This window comes from Arachis ipaensis, chromosome B05 (genome assembly GCF_000816755.2).
Source record: "Arachis ipaensis cultivar K30076 chromosome B05, Araip1.1, whole genome shotgun sequence".
In the NCBI taxonomy this organism is placed as follows: Eukaryota; Viridiplantae; Streptophyta; class Magnoliopsida; order Fabales; family Fabaceae; genus Arachis; species Arachis ipaensis.
The window spans coordinates 119,683,545-119,705,063 of record NC_029789.2 but is presented as its reverse complement, the minus strand read 5'-3'; the positions used below and the strand labels follow the sequence as shown (position 1 = coordinate 119,705,063).

Sequence of the window (21,519 nt, the reverse complement as noted above, 5' to 3'; positions counted from 1 at the left end):
ATCAAACAAGAAGACTTACCAAGAACAACTTGAAGATCATGAAGAACACTATGAATGCATGAAATTTTCGAAAAATGCAAGATGCACATGCAAATGACACCAAACTTATGACATGACTCATGACTCAAACAAGAAACACAAAAATATTTTTTATTTTTATGATTTTCTAATTTTTTTGGATTTTTTCGAAAATTATATGAAAAAGAAAAAATAAGGATTCCAAAATTTTTAACATGAATTCCAGGAATCTTGCATTCTTAGTCTAAAGCTTCAGTTCAGGAATTAGACATGGCTCACTAGCCAGCCAAGCTTTCAATGAAAGCTTCAGTCCAAGACACTAGACATGGCCAATGGCCAGCCAAGCTTCTGCATTTAACACCAGAGTATATTGCTCTTGATAACAAATTGCAAGCCTCAGTCTAAATAAATTTAGACATGGCTTTACAGCCAGCCAGGCTTCACATGCTTCATGAAACACTAGAATTCATTCTTTAAAAATTTTGAATAAAAATATTTTTTTATTTTTTTCGAAAACAGATGAGAAAATTTTAGAAATATCTTTGAAAATTTTTTGAAAAGAGAACAAAAAGAAAATTACCTAATCTGAGCAACAAGATGAACCGTCAGTTGTCCAAACTCGAACAATCCCCGGCAACGGCGCCAAAAACTTGGTACGCGGAATCGTGATTACACTTTAATTATGTAGAATTCATTGCTCTTTCTTTCCCTGGAAATGGCGCCAAAAACATGATGCCAAGACCATGGTTCACAACTCCGTGTAACTGACCAGCAAGTGCACTGGGTCGTCCAAGTAATACCTTACGTGAGTAAGGGTCGAATCCCACGGAGATTGTTGGTATGAAGCAAGAGTGATAGGTCCAGGCATGGCCGAGATGGCCAGCCCCTCTGATCTAAGAACCAGGCGTCCAAAGATGTCTAATACAATAGTAAAAGGTCCTATTTATAATAAACTAGCTACTAGGGTTTACATGAGTAAGTAATTGATGCATAAATCCACTTCCAGGACCCACTTGGTGTGTGCTTGGGCTGAGCTTTGAGTGTTGCACGTGTAGAGGTCCTTCTTGGAGTTGAACGCCAGCTTTTGTGCCAGTTTGGGCGTTCAACTCTGGTTTTGGCTCCTTTTCTGGCGCTGGACGCCAGATTTGGGTAGAAAGCTGGCGTTAAACGCCAGTTTACGTCATCTATTCTTGGCCAACGTATGGACTATTATATATTGCTGGAAAGCCCTGGATGTCTACTTTCCAACGCAATTGGAAACGCACCATTTCGAGTTCTGTAGCTCCACAAAATCCACTTTGAGTGCAGGGAGGTCAGAATCCAACAGCATCAGCAGTCCTTCTTCAACCTCTGAATCTGATTTCTGCTCAAGTCCCTCAATTTCAGCCAGAAAATACCTGAAATCACAGAAAAACACACAAAGTCATAGTAAAGTCCATAAATGTGAATTTAACATAAAAACTAATGAAAACATCCCTAAAAATAACTAGATCCTACTAAAAACATACTAAAAACAATGCCAAAAAGCGTATAAATTATCCGCTCATCAATATTCTACAAGTTTTCAAGACGCATTAATCTGAAGCATTCATCGTCCGATTATAAAGCAACAGATCGGCATAAAGTGAATAGCAACTTCACTGCACGATCACGATAAAGACAATCGTCCGATAAAGGTGAAAACGCGATTCACCTAAAAGACGATCTAAAGATAGCAACCACCTTCTACAAATCGGCAAAGATGAACACAGAATAATGTAAGAAGTTATCAAAAGTGATCCAAAAAGGAACCTGACGAGGTCTTATGGATTGCTAAATAATAACTTAAAGACTGGCCGACGTAAAGAAGTCGGACCAAGTCAACCCAAGTTACAAGTAAACCCTGAAAAGAGGTCTGGCCAACCCTATTAAAGAGGATTACTTTAACTTAGAAGGGCCCGACATAACAAAGTCAGCCCAAAATGATAAAGTTATAGAAGTAATCCCTGAAAGAGATCTGATAAAGATCTAAGAAAGAGGATTACAAAATAACTTGGAAGAGACCGACATAACGAAGTTGGTTTCCTACAATGAACAAGTTATAAAAGTAATCCCTGAAAGAGACCTAACAAAGGTCCAAGAAAGAGGATTACAAAAATAACTTAGAAGAGGACGACGTAAAGAAGTTGGCCTCCTACAAAACAATTTATAAAAATCCCTGAAAGAGACCTGACAAAGGTCCAAGAAAGAGGATTACAAAAATAACTTAGAAGAGGACGACGTAAAGAAGTCGACCTCCTACAAAACAAGTTATAAAATTAATCCCTGAAAGAGACCTGACAAAGGTCCAAGAAAGAGGATTACAAAAATAACTTAGAAGAGAACGACGTAAAGAAGTCGGCCTCCTACAAAAACCAAGTTATAAAAGTAGTCCTTAAAAAGAGATCTGGCAAAGATTCAAAAAAGAGGACTACAAAAATAACTGGAAAGAGGACTAACGTAAAGAAATCGGTTATGAAAGTGCTAAAGATACAAGCAAGAGTGAGAAAACCGAAAAACAAGTTGGACCCACACAACCACAACCTCAAAGGATCCAAGCTACAAACAATAAGTACAAAGCAATCCAAAGAGGCCGAGCCGCAAGTTAAATGCAAAAAAGCGTGATATAATCTACAAAAGTTAGAAAGCTTCAGAGGCCACCAAAATCTACCTCAAAAAGCTAGAAAGCTACCTTTGTTTTTCAAAATAAAAGTTGCTAGGCAAGCGACTAGAAAGTGTCAGCAGTTAACAAAACAATAACACAAATGTTTAGAGAGAAATCAGCAAACATCGGGAGCCTTCTTGGCAGCATCATTAGGGGGAGAAGGAGGGCGAGTCTGAATAGACACAGCATCCACAGTTCCATCCTCCCGGTTCAGAATCTGGCAATCTGGATCGGCTACAACCGGAGGAGCTGAAGAAGTCGACACTTTGGCAGAGGACACAGGGGGAGGTTCAACATCATCATCCTCGTCATCAGGGACAATCTTGCCATCCCTGACAACGTTATCCAGGCTGAAGAGGGTAAGGTCGGCCTCGGGAGCAATAACCCAAACTTGTTCCTTCAGGTTCTCGTAAACAGCAGTCACACTGCCAACGAGATGACCTTGAAGCTCAGAGTAATCTTCCCGGGTACTCTCCAGCTCCCCCCTCAGATGCATCACCTCCCGATAAGACGTAACGTAGCTATTCTTATGCATCAGTGCCGTGTCCTTGGCCAGCCACACAGAAGCTGCCAAAGCAAGAGAATTCACCTTCTCGTTCTCCAAATCCTTCCAACTTGGCAACCTTTACCTCAAGCTCCTCTTTAAGGCCATTCATCCGGTCAAACTCCTGCTTCGCCTCCTCCATAAACTCTTTGGTGGCATGAAGAGGAATATTCTGAGCAGTTCGGTACAAAGCAACCCCCATATATGCCATTTTTACACTGTTTTGGGCCATAAATTCCAAATGGCGAAGGATAGACACATCGTCCATAGGAAGAGCACCGTAGGGACCGATTTACTGATCTACGAATTCGATCGCATTGAAGTCGGGAGCATCAAAGTTGAAAGGCTCAGCCGTTTTTTGTTTCTTATTGGGAGGAGCACCAGAAGGAGCGGTAGAAGTTGGTAGAGGGTCAGCCAAACGAACTCGGGGAGTGGGGATCACCTTCCTCGCCCCAGGAGAACTCGGCATGGATGGCTTCACACGCACTTGGGAAGATCCCTCCCCGGCCGCCTTGGCCGAGATATTTTTAGCAGCAGTCGCCTTCTGTGCTCTTTTAAAAGCCTTCATGGATTCATTATTCTTTATTGCCTCTGCAAATAAAACACAATAGTAAGAAATTAAGCTGCAAGTCGGAAAGGCATTTACAAGCAATATAAACAGATAATAAAGGGAAAATCAGGAACACAAAATACCCAGCTCGGTTTGAAGAAGAGAAGGATTGGTTAAAAATTTCTTTGTATCAGGATGGGGAGGTTGACCCCAGTGTTCTTCCAAGACGGTCACAAAAGCTCACTCAGTTTCATCCAACATCTCCCACGTGTATCTGGACACTCTCACATCTTTTTGCCATTCCAAGGGAAAGGCGGGCTCATCATTTTCATCCAAAAAAAAGGGCCGAGCTCCTTCAACAGCTCGGACCTTGAAAAAGTAATTTTTAAAATCACGAAACTATTCGTCAAATATGGAGAAGACCTTCTTCCCCTGGGAAGATCGAAAGGAGACCCAAGCTGCCTTCTTTTTTACTACTCCAGGCTTTGTTAAAAAAAATAGATAGAAGAAGAGAGATTGTGAGGCAGGAATACCGAAACCATCACACAACAATTGAAAAATTTTCATGAAACCCCAGGAATTAGGGTGAAGTTGAGAGGGAGCAACATTACAGGACCATAACAGGTTGGTCTCAAATTCAGTAAAAGGGAGGGTGATACCCAACTGACCAAAGAAGAAGTCATAAGCATAGAAATAAGGGCGATCTCTAACAACCGAGTAGAGAAACAAACTCTCTCTTCAGAAGAGGAAGGGACAAGTTCATAATTCTTTTCATCACCTACACTACTACAGACCCTATGAAACTGCCTAAGCTACGCACAAAACTCGGAATCAACCAAAGAGACACACATAAGAACCATTGAGTCCACCCAATCGGCCATGCCCTCAGGAACTTGGGAAGACATCTCTACAACGTTATTGCGAGAAGACATGAGACCAACTAATCCTACAATAAGAAAAGAAGAATGGATTACTAAAAAGCATCTCGGACAAAGGGTAAAACAACTCGACTAATATGATACAGAAGAACAAAAAGGAAAGGAAAACCCCAAGACTCAAACCAAGGTCCTGGGGCATCCTTTGGAGGCAGTAACAAAGCACCGTTTCAGGAAAAAAACTACTGCTTACATTCCAGCATCTCTCAAACAAGAATAGAAGACCTCAAACAGCGAGCATTTTCATAGGAGAAAGACAAAACGCAAAAAGCACAGAAAGTCATCAAAACCACTATCTTCCTACAGACTATCAGTAAAGAACAAGCATGCATCCCCAAACATCGAAGCACGACAAGTAGAAGCGTCAAAGATACTTCCTTTTTTAGGATCAAACAAAATTATCACTCAAAGCTTCGAAACCAAAAGCACTAACAACAAGCAGAAGCCCTAAAAATAGCAAGCAACAGGAAAAGCGAAAAATCATGCAAAGATACAAAGAAACTACAGAACACACCACGATCAAGCATAAGCAAAGGCAGAAAGATCCAACCTTTCTCCAGCCAAAATCAAAACTTTCTCAAAATAAATGGCGTAAAGGAAGGAAGGAAGAAGAACCAAACCTGGAAAATGGGAGAAAAGCTGCAAAAAAAAAAGCAGAAGAATGGAAGGCAAAATCCAGAATCACCCCTCTTCCACGAAAACAGCAACAAAGCAAGCGTCGTAGGAAGGAGCTATGGACTCAAAGCCAGAAACAGAAAGTGAGAGAGTAAAGGGAGAAGTTACGAAGAAAGAGTGAAGAAGAGAAACTGTTTCCTGAGTGTAAAGTTCAAAAATAAAGAAGTTAAGGGAAACGGGGCAATTAATGCCAAATTAATTGGGGCATTAAACCCTCGCACGTTCCCCATAACAAGGTGCTAATACAAAAGCACGCGCTTTTAGAGGAAAACGTTCTACATTAAAAAAGATTCTACAAAAGAGGAAGTCGACAAAATGCTCGAGTTCGGCTTCACCCGAGAAGGATCGAAGTCCTAAAACTGAGACTCGACCTCCAAAAGAAAGACCGAGCTCGAGCAGGGACACTGTTCATATCCTGGGTCGAGCTATCCGACCCGGGATGATCGGCGACAAAGCAACCGACCTCTTCAGGTCAGACTATCTGACCTCTTCCCAAAAGAGCTCGGCCAAATCGACAGGAAAGCCCGAAAAATGGGCCCAACTCAAGGAATACGACCCAGATCCAAAGGCAGTCCAAGCCTATAGAGATAAGGGCGGTTCCATTGAAGATAAGCTTACCTCGCCAAAAGATAAGATAAGATAAGATAACTAACTTATCTTATCTAAAAAGGTCACTCTACAACTACTATAAATACACTGGAGCACCCAGGTATAACTCATACTCTGATTCTACTAAAAACCTGCTTAATACCCGTGCTAACTTAAGCATTGGAGTCTCTTGCAGGTACCCCCAACCCTCCGGTGGCCAAGGATCAGCAGTGCAGCAAGTCCAACAAGTCGGACACAACAGCTCCAGCCGCCACCAACTAGCTGGACATGCCATCTCCGACCAGTACAGAAGATCTCATCCGAGATCGACCTCCAGTTTCAGGTAACCTCGAAACAATAACCTATATACTTCATCATCAAAGCACTACAAGGGTCCGAACTGAACTACCAAAAGATAGAAAAATTCGCCTATGCTCTCATACTAATGTCTCGATGACTACGCCCATATTTCCAAGCCCATATCATCAAGGTTCGGACCAACAACCCATAAAAGGCATTTTGCAGAAAACAGATTTAGCAGGAAGAATCTTATAGTGGAAAGTCGAGTTGTCCGAATTTGACCTTTAGTATGAAGCTCAGACATCCATCAAATCACAGTATCTGGCCGACTTTATTGCAGAGTTTACTGACACCTCGGAAATCCCTATAGAATGGAATCTCTACGTAGACGGCTCCTCGAACAAAACTGGAAATGGAGCAGGTGTGATAATAGAAAGTGACCAGGGAACCCAAATCGAACTTTCTCTCAAATTCGGGTTCCCTGCTTCAAACAACCAGGCCGAATATGAGGCATTACTAACTGGTTTGAAGCTAGCTAAGGAGGTCGGATCTAAAAAACTTATCATCTTCAGCGACTCACAAGTGGTCACCTCGCAAATAGCAGAGAGCTACCAAGCCAAAGATCCCACCATGAAAAATTACTTGGACAAAACCAGAGAACAGCTCGGACAAATCGGGGAATATGAGGTTCGCCACAAACCTCCGGAACAGAATGCTCGAGCTGATGCACTCTCAAAACTAGCCAGCACCAAACCAGGAGGCAACAATAGAAGCCTCATCCAGGAGATACTACAGAACCCGTCAATCTCGGAAGAAGAAAAGGTCCTAGCCGTAACAGGTCTGGATCAAGGATGGATAACTCCTATAATTAACTACCTCAAAACAGAAACACTCTCCACAGATAAGAAGGAGGCGAAGAGGTTAAAACGGGAGGCACAATACTACACGATCATAAACAATACTCTATACAAGAGAGGGATTTCAACACCACTATTAAAATGTGTGCCGACTTCCAACACAAAGGAAGTTTTAGAAGAAATACACAGTGGCATCTGTGGCAACCATCTCGGAGCACAAGCTCTCACCAAAAAAGTACTTCGAGCCGGATTCTATTGGCCGACTTTACAAAAGGAAGCAACAGAGTTCGTAAAGACATGTCCACCATGTCAGAAACATGCTAATTTCCACATCGCCCCACCAGAGGAACTCATCAGCGTAACCTCATCCTGGCCATTTGCAAAATGGGGACTCGACCTCCTTAGGCCCTTCCTTCAAGGATCAGGATAGGTCAAGTTCCTCATCGTCGGGGTAGACTATTTCACAAAGTGGATTGAGGCAGAGCCCCTAGCTAATGCCACTGCTCAAAGAAGTCAGAAATTCTTGTACAGAAACATTGTTACAAGGTTTGGGGTTCCTTACTCTATCACCACAGACAATGGCACTCAATTCACAGACACAGGTTTCAGAAAATTGGTGGCCGACCTGAAAATAAAGCACCAATTCACGTTTGTAGAACACCCTCAGGCCAATGGATAGGCAGAAGCCACCAATAAAGTTATATTAGCCGGGCTGAAACGAAGATTACAGGATACAAAGGGAGCCTGGGCTGAAGAGCTCCCACAAGTCCTATGGGCATATTGGACAACTCCACACTCCACGACAGGGGAGTCACCCTTCCGACTAGCTTATGGAATGGAGGCAATGATCCCAGTAGAAGTCGAAGAAGGGTCCCCCAGAACGATCTTCTACAGTGACGAGGCCAACTCCCAACTCCAAAAAGAAGAGCTTGACTTAATTTCAGAAATACGGGAAAGAGCTCGGATCAGAGAGGAGGTGCTAAAACGCCGAATGGCCTCAAGATACAATCAAAAGGTAGTACAACGAAGCTTTGCCAAGAACAACCTCATCCTAATCTGAAATGATATCGGAATAAGTCGACCTGGAGAGGGAAAACTCGCAACAAACTGGAAGGGACCCTACCGAGTTATAGAAGTACTCGGAAAGGGCTACTACAGGCTGTCCGAACTCGAAGGGCGAGAGCTACCAAGGTCATGGCACGCCTGCAACCTAAGAAGGTATTATAGTTAGGAGGCAATAAAGATCTTGGGATAAGGTGCACTCTTTTTTCTGAAAAAGTTTTTTTAATGAGGCGCCAAGTCAAGATCTATAAACTGCCTGACTTAGAAGGGTAAAGCACCCACATGTATATCTATTTTGAATAAAGTTTTTCAGATTTTCTACAAATTCTCTTTATCAAGACGCATTAATCTGAAACGCAAGAATTCATCGCCCGATTACAAAGCTACAGATCGGCCAAAGTGAAAATCAAAACTCACTGCTCGATCATGATAAAGCCGGCGAAGATGAAAACCGAATTCATCAAAGGTCAGGCCAAGTGAGGATAAAAACCGGCAAGATGAAAAGCGACAAAAACATAATAATGCAAGAAGTTATAAAAAAATAATCCATGAATAGAGACCTGACGAGGTCTAAAACAAAAAAATAGACTGCTAGAAATAACTTAGAATGGACCGACATAAAAGAAGTCGGACCAGATCAAAGCGACAAAAAGTTATACAAAGTAACCCATAAAAAAGAGGCCTGGCCAGCCCTGAAAATGGATTACTAGAAATAACTTAGAAGGGACCGACATGATGAAGTCGGCCTAACAAAATGACAAAAAGTTATAAAAAGTAATCCATAAAAAGAGACCTCATAAGATCCAAATAAAATGGATTACTAGAAATAACTTCGAAGAGACCGATGGTGCACGAAATTGTGATCATCAACAATGGCGCCAAAGACTTGGAGCTCTCAAACGTGAATCACACTTTGTCACAATTCCGCACAACTAACCAGCAAGTGCACTGGGTCGTCCAAGTAATACCTTACGTGAGTAAGGGTCGATCCCATGGAGACTGTCGGCTTGAAGTAAGCTATGGTCATCTTGTAAATCTCAGTCAGGCAGATTCAAATGGTTATGGAGAATTGATAATTAAAAGATGGATAAAATATAAATAAAATAAAGATAGAGATACTTATGTAATTCATTGGTAGGAATTTCAGATAAGCGTATGAAGATGCTTTGTTCCTCTTGAACCTCTGCTTTCCTATTGCCTTCATCCAATCATCAATCATCCTCTTGAACCTCTGCTTTCCTATTGCCTTCATCCAATCATTCATACTCCCTTCCATGGCAAGCTTTATGTTGGGCATCACCGTTGTCAATGGCTACTTCCCGTTCTCTCAGTGAAAATGTTCCAAATGCGCTGTCACTGCACGGCTAATCATCTGTCGGTTCTCAATCATGTTGGAATAGGATCCATTGATCCTTTTGCGTCTGTCACACGCCCAACAATCGCGAGTTTGAAGCTCGTCACAGTCATCCCTTTCCAAATCCTACTCGGAATACCACAGACAAGGTTTATACTTTTCGAATCTCAAGAATGACCACCAATAATTTTAGCCTATACCACGAATGTTCCAATCTTAGATTAGAAACCCAAGAGATACACATTTAAGCTTGTTTGCATGTAGAACGAAGTGGTTGTCAGGCACGCGTTCATAGGTGAGAATGGTGGTGAGTGTCACATAATCATCACATTCATCATGTTCTTGAGTGCAAATAAATATCTTAGAGAAGAAGTAGGCGTGAATTGAATAGAAGAACAATAGTAATTATATTAATTCTTGAAGAACAGCAGAGCTCCACACCTTAATCTATGGTGTGTAGAAACTCCACCGTTGAAAATACATAAGTACAGGGTCTAGGCATGGCTGTGAGGCCAGCCCCCAAACGTGAACATAAAGATCAAAAGGTATCTGAAAAAGTCTGATCAAGTCTGTAAATACAATAGCAAAAGGTCCTATTTATAGAGAACTAGTAACCTAGGGTTTACAGAAATGAGTAAATGATGTAGAAATCCACTTCCGGGCCCACTTGGTGTGTGCTTGGGCTGAGTATTAAAGCTTTCACGTGTAGATACTTTTCTTGGAGTTAAACGCCAGCTTTTGTGCCAGTTTGGGCGTTTAACTCCAGCTTTTATGCCAGTTCTGGCGTTTTGACGCCAGAATTTTTGTGCTGACTTGGAACGCCAGTTTGGGCCATCAAATCTCGGGCAAAGTCTAGACTATTATATATTGCTGGAAAGCCCAGGATGTCTACTTTCCAACGCAATTGAGAGCGCACCAATTGGATATCTGTAGCTCCAGAAAATCCACTTCGAGTTCAGGGAGGTCAGAATCCAACAGCATCTGCAGTCCTTTTTCAGCCTCTGAATCAGATTTTTGCTCAGGTCCCTCAATTTCAGCTAGAAAATACCTGAAATCACAGAAAAACACACAAACTCATAGTAAAGTCTAGAAATGTGATTATTAAATAAAAACTAATAAAAATATAATAAAAACTAACTAAAATATACTAAGTACATACTAAAAACAATGCCAAAAAGTGTATAAATTACCCGCTCATCACAACACCAAACTTAAATTGTTGCTTGTCCCCAAGCAACTAAAAATCAAATAGGATAAAAAGAAGAGAATATACAATGAATTCCAAAAACATCTATGAAGATCAGTATTAATTAGATGAGCGGGGCTTTTTAGCTTTTTGCTTCTGAACAGTTTTGGCATCTCACTTTATCCTTTGAAGTTCAGAATGATTGGCTTCTATAGGAACTCAAAATCCAAATAGTGTTATTAATTCTCCTAGTTAAGTATGTTGATTCTTGAACACAGCTACTTTATGAGTCTTGGCCGTGACCCTAAGCATTTTGTTTTCCAGTATTACCACCGGATAGATAAATGCCATAGACACATAACTGGGTGAACCTTTTTAGATTGTGACTCAACTTTGCTAGAGTCCCCAATTAGAAGTGTCCAGAACTCTTAAGCACACTCTTTTTTTGCTTTGGACCACGACTTTAACCGCTTAGTCTCAAGTTTTCACTTGACACCTTCACGCCACAAGCACATGGTTAGGGACAGCTTGGTTTAGCCGCTTAGGCCAGGATTTTTTTAATATTCATAAACAACAAATTCAAAAATATGCACTGTTCAAGCATTCATTCAGAAGACAAGAATTATTGCCACCACATCAAAATAATTAAACTGTTTTAAAATTTGAAATTCATGTACTTCTTTTTCTTTTTCAATTAAGAGAATTTTTCATTTAAGAAAGGTGATGGATTCATAGGACATTCATAACTTTAAGGCATAGACACTAAGACACTAATGATCATGTAATAAAGACACAAATATAAATAAACATAAAGCATAATTTTCGAAAAACAGAAAATAAAGAACAAGGAAATTAAAGAACAGGTCCACCTTAGTGATGGCGGCTTGTTCTTCCTCTTGAAGATCTTATGGAGTGCTTGAGCTCCTCAATGTCTCTTCCTTGCCTTTGTTGCTCCTCTCTCATGGTTCTTTGGTCTTCTCTAATTTCATGGAGGAGGATGGAATGCTCTTGGTGCTCCACCCTTAGTTGTCCCATATTGGAACTTAATTCTCCTAGGGAGGTATTGATTTGCACCCAATAGTTTTGTGGAGGAAAATGCATCCCTTGAGGCATCTCAGGGATTTCATAATGAGGAATTTCCTCATGCTCTTGCCCATGAGTGGGATCTCTTGTTTGCTTCATCCTTTTCTTAGTGATGGGCTTGTCCTCATCAATGAGGATGTCTTCCTCTATGTCAATTCCAGCCGAATTGCAAATGTGACAAATAAGATGAGGGAAGGCTAACCTTGCCAAAGTAGAGGACTTGTCCGCCACCTTGTAGAGTTCTTGGGATATAACCTCATGAACTTCTACTTCCTCTCTGATCATGATGCTATGAATCATGATAGCCCGGTCTATAGTAACTTCAGACCGGTTGCAAGTGGGAATGATTGAGCGTTGGATGAACTCCAACCATCCCCTAGCCACGAGCTTGAGGTCATGCCTTCTTAGTTGAACCGGCTTCCCTCTTGAATCTCTCTTCCATTGAGCGCCCTCTTCACAAATGTCTATGAGGACTTGGTCCAAACTTTGATCAAAGTTGACCCTTCTAGTGTAGGTGTGCATCTCCTTGCATCATGGGCAAGTTGAATACCAACCTTACATTTTTCGGACTGAAATCTAAGTATTTTTCTCGGACCATTGTAAGCCAATTCTTAGGGTCTGAGTTCACACTTTGATCATGGTTCTTGGTGATCCATGCATTGGCATAGAACTCTTGAACCATTAAGATCCCGACTTGTTGAATGGGGTTGGTGAGAGTTTTCCAACCTCTTCTTCGAATCTCATGTCTGATCTCTGGATATTCACCCTTTTTGAGTTTGAAAGGGACCTCAGGGATCACCTTCTTCTTGGCCACAACTTCATAGAAGTGGTCTTGATAGACCCTTGAGATGAATCTCTCCATCTCCCATGACTCAGAGGCGGAAGCTTTTGCCTTCCCTTTCCTCTTTCTAGAGGTTTCTCCAGCCTTAGGTGCCATAAATGGTTATGGAAAAACAAAAAGCTTTAGCTTTTCCCACACCAAACTTAGAAGGTTTGCTCGTCCTCGAGCAAAAGAAGAAAGAAGAGAGTAGAAGAAGAAGAAATAGAGGAGATGGAGGTGGGTTGGTGTTTCGGCCAAGGAGGAGAAGTAGTGTTTATGTTGTGTGAAAATGAAGTAGTGAAGATGGGTTTATATAGGGGTGGAGAGAGGGTTGGGGTTCGGCCATATAGGGTGGGTTTGGGAGGGAAAGTGGTTTGAATTTGAATGGTGAGGTAGTGGGGTAGGTGGATGGATGTGGATTGGTGAAGGGTTTATGGAGAAGAGGGTAGGATTTGATAGGTGAGGGATTTTTGGGGAAGAAGTATTGAGGTGATTAGTGAATGGTTGAAGAAGAGAGAGAGAGGTGGGGTAGGTGGGGATCCTGTAGGGTCAACAGATCCTGAGGTGTCAAAAATTTTTCATCCCTGCACCAAGTGGCATACAAAACGCCCTTCTCTGCCAATCCTGGCATTAAACGCCAGGTTGCTGCCCATTTTTGGTGTTTAACGCCAGCTTCTTGCCCTTTTCTGGCGTTAAACGCCAGCTCTGTACCCCTTTCTGGCGTTAAATGCCCAGAATGGTGCCAGACTGGGCGTTTAACGCCCATTCTGCTACCCTTACTGGCGTTTAAACGCCAGTAAGTTTCTTCTCCAGGGTGTTCTATTTTTTAATACTATTTTTCATTCTGTTTTTGCTTTTTCAGTTGTTTTTGTGACTTCACATGATCATCAACCTACAGAAAACATAAAATAACAATAGAAAATAGAAATTTAACATAGATAAGTAAAAATTGGGTTGCCTCCTAACAAGCGCTTCTTTAATGTCAATAGCTTGACAGTGGGCTCTTATGGAGCCTCACAAATACTCAGAGCATGGCCTCCCAACACCAAACTTAGAGTTTGAATGTGGGAGCTCTGTTTGACTCTGCATTGAGAGAAGATTTTCATGCTTCTTCTCCATGATTACAGAGGGAGATCCTTGAGCTTTAAACACAAGGGAGTCCTCATTCACTTGAAGGACCAATTCTCCTCTGTCAACATCAATCACAGCTTTTGCTGTGACTAGGAAGGGTCTGCCAAGGATGATAGATTCATCCATACACTTCCCAGTCTCTAGAATTATGAAATCAGCAGGGATGTAATGGTCTTCAACCTTTACTAAGACATCCTCTACAAGTCCATAAGCCTGTTTCCTTGAATTGTCTGCCATCTCTAGTGAGATTCTTGCAGCTTGTACCTCAATGATTCCTAGCTTCTCCATTATAGAGAGAGGCATGAGGTTTATGCTTGACCCTAGGTCACACAGAGCCTTCTCAAAGGTCATGGTGCCTATGGTACAAGGTCTTGAGAACTTTCCAGGATCCGGTCTCTTCTGATTTGGTGAGCAAGGAGGGTTCATACTCGGAATACCACAGACAAGGTTTAGACTTTCCGGATCTCAAGAATGACCGCCAATAATTCTAGCCTATACCACGAAGGTTCCAATCTTAGATTAGAAACCCAAGAGATACACATTCAAGCTTGTTTGCATGTAGAACGAAGTGGTTGTCAGGCACGCGTTCATAGGTGAGAATGGTGGTGAGTGTCACATAATCATCACATTCATCATGTTCTTGAGTGCGAATGAATATCTTAGAGAAGAAGTAGGCGTGAATTGAATAGAAGAACAACAGTAATTGTATTAATTCTTAAAGAACAGCAGAGCTCCACACCTTAATCTATGGTGTGTAGAAACTCCACCGTTGAAAATACATAAGTACAGGGTCTAGGCATGGCCGTGAGGCCAGCCCCAAAACGTGAACATAAAGATCAAAAGGTATCTGATAAAGTCTGATCAAGTTTGTAAATACAATAGCAAAAGGTCCTATTTATAGAGAACTAGTAACCTAGGGTTTACAGAAATGAGTAAATGATGCAGAAATCCACTTCCGGGCCCACTTGGTGTGTGCTTGGGCTGAGTATTGAAGCTTTCACATGTAGAGACTTTTCTTGGAGTTAAACGTCAGCTTTTGTGCCAGTTTGGGCGTTTAACTCCAGCTTTTATGCCAGTTCTGGCGTTTTGACGCCAGAATTTGTGTTGACTTGGAACGCCAGTTTGGGCCATCAAATCTCGGGCAAAGTATGGACTATTATATATTTCTAGAAAGCGCAGGGTGTCTACTTTCCAACGTAATTAAGAGCGAGCCAATTGGGCTTCTGTAGTTCTAGAAAATCCACTTCGAGTGCAGGGAGGTCAGAATCCAACAGCATCTGTAGTCCTTTTTCAGCCTCTGAATCAGATTTTTGCTCAGGTCCCTCAATTTTAGCCAGAAAATACCTGAAATCACAGAAAAATGCATAAACTCATAGTAAAGTCCAAAAATATGATTTTTAAATAAAAACTAATAAAAATATAATAAAAACTAACTAAAATATACTAAGAACATACTAAAAACAATGCCAAAAAGCGTATAAATTATCCGCTCATCAACCGACATGAAGAAGTCGGCCCAAACCAACTGAAGCTGCAAAAAGGGAGACCTGGCAAGGTCCAGCTAAAAAGTAAGATTACCAAAAATAGCTTAGAAGGGACAGACATGAAGAAGTCGGAGCAAAACAACAGAATTATAAAAAGTAAATCCCAAGGGATTACTAAGAATAATTCGCAAAAGAAATCGACCGACAGAAGGCGTGCGCTATAAGGGACTCAAGCTGGACCTAGAAAGCCATGACCTCAATCTACAAGTATTATATCAAAGAATGCGAAGAAGAGCAAGTCGGACAAAGCTAGCCTCAAAGGCCATTTCGAACAAAAGCAGAAACCAAAATAAAAGTATATTAAAAGAGGTCGGGTATTAAGATGCCAACACTCTAAAGATACTAGGGAGTGCTGAAAAAAGCTATATACATAGCATATCACAAAAGAACAAAGCTGGCATAATAAAAGGCTCAAGAGGCCACCCGAAAAAGCTGACCTCAAGCGCTCAAAGAAACCACTTTGTTTTTCTACATAGAGTTGCTATAGAAAAGCAACCAAAATATCCAAGTCAAGCAGACCACAAAGTTACAGAAATAAGAGTTTAAAAAGCCCACAGACTGGGCTGTACACAATACACCAAAGAAAACTATAAAGAATTCAAAGACTCCCTAGTGGCAGCATTTCGGGGTGAAGGAGGACGAGTCTGAAGGGGGATGGCGTCGACAGTCCCATCCGCCCGATTTAGGATCTGAACATCGGGATCCGAATCAGGGTGTTCGACCTCGGCAGCAGGCGTTGAAGAAGTCGGGGCAACAGGAGTCTTGGTGGATGGCACAGGAGGTGGATCCGTATCATCATCATCTTCATCCAGAGCAGGGACGATCTTCCCATTTTCCACAATGTTATCTAAGTTAAAGAGAGAAAGGTCGAGCTCGGGAGCAAGAACTCGGACCTGATCCTTCAAATTCTCATAAGCAGCAGTCACACTGCCCATGAGATGGCCCTAAAGCTCGGCATAGTCAGCACGAGCAGATTCCAAACTCTCCCTAAGCTCCATCATTTCACCATAAGTCAAGACATAGCTCTCGTTTTGCTTCAGCGCCATATCCTCAGCCAACTTCGCAGAAGCCACAACAGCAGTAGCCCGAGTCTTCTCACCCTCCAACTCTTTTTCCAGCTTCACCACCTTCACCTCAAGCTCCTCTTTCAAACCCTTGATCCTGTCGAACTCCGATTTGGCCTCCTCTATAAAAGCCTTTGTTGCATGAATAGGAAGATCCTGGGCAGTTCGGCATAAAGCTGCCCCCATATGTGCCATCTTAATACTACTCCGGGTAATGAAGTCCAAATGACGAAGGAGGGAGACATCGTCAGTAGGAACAACTCCATAAGAAGCAATTTGTTGATCAATAAATCCAACGGCATCAAAGTCAGGGGCGTCCAAATTGAAAGGCTCAACAGTCCTCTGTCTTTTTGGAGGAGGGCCAACAGTAGGAGAAGAAGTAGCAGCAGAAGTCTAGGGAAGATCAACCAAATGGACCTGAGGAGTTGGAATCATCCTCCTCGGCCCAACAGAGCTAGACATCGGCTTCTTAGGAAGAACTTGAGAAGATCCCTCCCCTACAGCCTTAGCCGAGATGTTCTGGGTAGTTGTAGCTTTTCTCGCCTTCTTAAAGGCCCTCATGGAGTCATTATTTTTAACCATCTCTGAAAAATACAACAAAACAAGTTACAAAACTAGAAGAAACAGAAACAAAAAACAAGCAAACCAAGTAACAAGAAGTCAACCACTACCCAGCTCAGCTCGGACAAGGAAAAGGGTCTCCTAAAAATCTTTTTGCGTCAAGATGAGGAGGTTGTCCTCAAATTTCCTCCAACAAAGTCACAAAGGCCTGCTCGACCTCATCAAGCATCTCCCATGTATATCTAGATACTACAACTTTCTTTTGCCAATATAAGGGAAAGGCAGGCGCATTATTCGACTCCAAAAAAAATGGTTGAGCCCCCTCAACAGATCGGACCTTAAAAAAGTAGTTCTTAAAATCCCTAAAAGACTCATCGTACATAGAAAACACTTTATGTCCTTGGGCAGACCTAAAAGAAATCCAAGAAGCTTTCTTTTTGGTAGTCCCAGGTTTGGTCAAGACAAAGAGGTAAAGAAAGAGAGTTTGAGAGGGGGTGACATCCAATTCTTGGCAAAGCAACTGAAAGATCTTGATAAAGCCCCAGGAGTTCGGATGGAGCTGGGATGGAGCTACATTACACGACCACAACAAGTCGGTCTCAAAGGAGGTAAAAGGAAGGGTGATGTTCATTTGGCTGAAAAAGTAAGCATAAAAGAAGGGGCGTTCCCCCTGGGTTAGAGAAGGAAAGCAAACCTTCTCGCTAGAATCTGGCGCCACCAACTCGTAGTTCTTCTCCTGATCCCTACTACTACAGATTCGGTGATGTTTTCTAAGCTCCGAGCAGAACTCAGAATTAACTACGGAAACACACATCAGGACGAGGGAGTCCAGCCAGTCGGACATGCCCTCGGGGACCTTGGAAGATGTTTCGACAATATTTTTGCAAGAAGACATGGTCAACGAGTCCTACAGCAAAGAAAAGAGAGAGGGATTACTAAATAAACAGCTCAGGCATAACAAAGAAAACAGCTCGGACAAAAACAGATATAACTCGACCTAAGGATAGAAGCAATAGCAAAAGGAAACCCCAGGACACAACCCAAGGTCCAGGGGCATCCTTTGGAGGCAGTAACAGAATAAGGACTCAGGAAAATCTACGAGGTTACCTCAGCAAGAAAAATAGCCTTCTTTCAAACAAAAGACACTCTGAGAAGAAAGTCACAAAATCAAAAAAGTCGTCAAAAGCGTAGCCTTTTTAGCAAAGGGAACTATCAATGCATCAAACATGCCAAAGGGAAATCATCAAAGAAGCAACCTTTTCAAAGAATCAAACAAGTTCATCATCCCAAAACCTCAAATGCGATGACACAAATAGAAGCAGTAACAACATTTCAAAAACCCTAAATATGTCAACTACCAAGAAAACAACGAAGGGTCCTACAAATTAAAGAAGCCCTAAAAATAGCGTACATGGCAGAAACGATCAGACATAGCAAGCAAAGGAAGATTCAAACTTTCCAACTTTTTCCAAACAAAGATTCAAACTTTCACAATATCCAAAGCATAAAAGAAGAATGGCGTGAAAGAAAGAAAGGAAGACAGAGAACCAACCTGCAGCGAAAAGGGAATGGTGAAGCAGTCAAAAGTCTAAAATAATAACCACGCTAACGATCGCCTTCTCGAAGAAAAAGCACAAAAGCGCAGAAACGGAGGGAGTAAGGAGAAAAGAAAAGTTGCAGTAAGCAAGGAGAAGAGAAGTGGAAGAGAAAGGCTTTGGAAAAAATTCAAAATGGGAAAAGGAAACGGCAAAGGGGGAGGTTAATGGGTTTTAAAAACCCTCGCACGTTCCCAAGAAAGTGCAAAACGTGCGCTATAAAGAGAGAAATGTTCCGCATTTAAAGCCACTATGTGGAAAAAGCTACCCAGAGAAGACCTAACTAAAAGTGCTCTAGCTCGGCTTCTCCGGAAAGGATCGAAGTCTAAGGGACTCGACCTTAAAAAGACCAAACTCAAGCAGGGGCACTGTTCATACCCTGGGTCGAGCTGTACGACCCGGGCTGATTGAAGACAAGTCGACCGACCTCTTCAGGTCAGGACTATCCGACCTCTTCCCAAAGAGTTCGGCCAAATTACTAGGAAAGCCCAAAAAAGGGCCCAAACAGAGGAGCACGACCCAAATCCAAAGGCAGCCTAAGCCTTGAGAGATAAGGGCGGTTCCCTTGAAGATAAGATGACTTCACTAAAACATAAGATAAGATAACTATCTTATCTCCAGAAAGATCACTCTACAATAATATAAATACACTGGAGCACCCAAGTATAACTCATACTCTGATTCTACTAAAAACCTGCTTAATACCCTTGCTAACTTAGGCATCGGAGTCCCTTGCAAGTACCCCCACCCTCCGGTGACAAAGGATCAGCAGCACCACCAAGTCCCACAAATCGGACACGGCGGCTCCGGCCTCCACCTACAAGTCGGAGACATCAGCACCGACCAGTACAGAAGATCTCATCCTGGATCGACCTAGAGTTTCAGGTAACCCTCGGAACACTACTCATTGTATATAACCCTTCTATACACTCAACAATGCCAATCATCTTTGATGTGGATCTATCTTGTATCTCACAACACTTATCATTGATTAATAGTTGACAATGTAAGTTTGAGGTTAACTTTGACACAGATATCAGTTTAAAATCAAAAGAAGAAATGTATAAAACATTTTTGAGAAAAATTTTTTTAGAGAATATGATTGTACCAATGATGGTGCTAACAGTTTTGGTTCCTGTTCATGCCTTGGGTCGACCTGTATGACCCGGGCTGATTGAAGACAAGTCAACCAACCTCTTCAGGTCAGGATTACCCGACCTCCTCTCAAGGAGTTCGGCCAGAACGCTACAAGGAGCCCAAGCAGGCCTAAATAAAGGAACATAGCCCAATCTAAAGGCAACTAAAGCCCAGAAAGATAAGGGTGGTTCCCCTTAAAGATAAGATGACCTCACTCAAAGATAAGATAAAATAACTATCTTATCTCCAGAAAGGTCACTCTACACTATTATAAATACACTGGAGCACCCAGGTATAACTCATACTCTGCTTCTACTAAAAACCTGCTTAAAGTCCATGCTAACTTAAGCATCGGAGTCTCTTGCAGGTACCAGCACCCTCCAGTGACGAAGGATCAGCAGCACCACCAGATTCAACAAGTCGGACACGTCAACTCCGACCACCACCACAGATCTCGTCCGAGAATGACCTACAGTTTCAGGTAACCCTCGAAACATTGGCGCCGTTGCCGGGGAACCTGGAAGTCATCCCATCACCATGGAGGACGACCATGACAATGACCACAACTCTGATTTAGAAAATAGAATGCCGCATAAGAACGCGGACACTACACCGAAAGATACACCTCAGCAAAACGGAGAAAAACATCCTCCAAATTCAGAAATTCTAGAAGCTCTCCGAGAATAACAAGACCGTCTCAAACAGCTCGAACAGGAAGCAGAACACCAACGCAAAGCTGAGAGGGACCTCCGGAGAGAAACTAGACGACGTCGAGAGCTAGAAGATAAGCTCCTAAAGCTTGAAGCTGATCTCAAAACTAAAACAGTTCAGTCTGGTCACGAGGTCAACACCTCCAAAGATCAAGATCCCTTCTCCAAAGAAATCATGAAAGCTAAAGTTCCCAAAGATTTTAAAGCTCCTGACATGACCTCATACGACGGGACCTCCGATCCAAGCCATCATCTCAGCAACTTCAGAAGCAGAATGTACCTCACCGACGCCTCGATGCTATTCGATGCAAAGCCTTTCCGACTACCCTAACAAAGACAACAATTAAGTGGTTCGACAGTTTGCCTCCTAGATCCATCACAAGTTTTGACGAATTAGCCAAGAAGTTTCTTGTTAGATTTTCCATTCAGAAGGACAAAGCCAAACACACCCCGAGCTTACTAGGAATCAAACAAGGAGATCGGGAGAATCTTCGCTCTTACATGGAAAAATTCAACAAAGCTTGCCTGGACATACAAAGCCTACCAACAGAAGCGACCATCATGGGACTCATCAATGGCCTACGAGAAGGACCCTTCAGTCATTCCATATCAAAAAAACACCCAACATCTTTAAATGAAGTGCAAGAACGGGCAGAGAAGTATATCAACATGGAAAAAAACTCTCGGCTAGGAGAAACCTCAAAGTCTGGATTCTCGTACTCCTCCCAGGATAAGGATAAAGAGTCCAAGAAAAAAGAAGATCAACATGGAGAGAAAGCTAAAAAATACCACAATTACACCCCTCTTCGGGTGTCTCTTGTGGACGTTTTCTGAGAAGTATGCCACACTGAGAAGATTCCACCACCTCGTCCAATCAAAAGCAAAAAGGGAGGAGGAAATCGGACATAATACTATGAATACCACCAAATCTATGGACATCCTACAAACGAGTGCTTCGACCTAAAGAATGTCATAGAAAAATTGGTAAGAGAAGGACGAATAGATCGGTACTTAGCCAACAAAACAGACGAACCCAGAAAAAGAAGAAGGGATGAAGAGGGCGGACGAGCTGAACGACCACCCCGCACCCCGAAAAGGCACGTTCATATGATAAATGGAGGA

General features: G+C 42.2%; 1 protein-coding gene across 1 annotated transcript in view; it reads right to left on the bottom strand.

The window, feature by feature from the left end:
- LOC107640963 overlaps nt 1-3,387 on the bottom strand; it is a 17,764-nt gene extending 14,377 nt beyond the window's left edge. The window contains exon 1 of the mRNA XM_016344469.1: nt 3,291-3,387. Within this exon, the coding sequence (XP_016199955.1) occupies nt 3,291-3,387 (97 nt within the window). The remainder of the gene's footprint in view (nt 1-3,290) is intronic.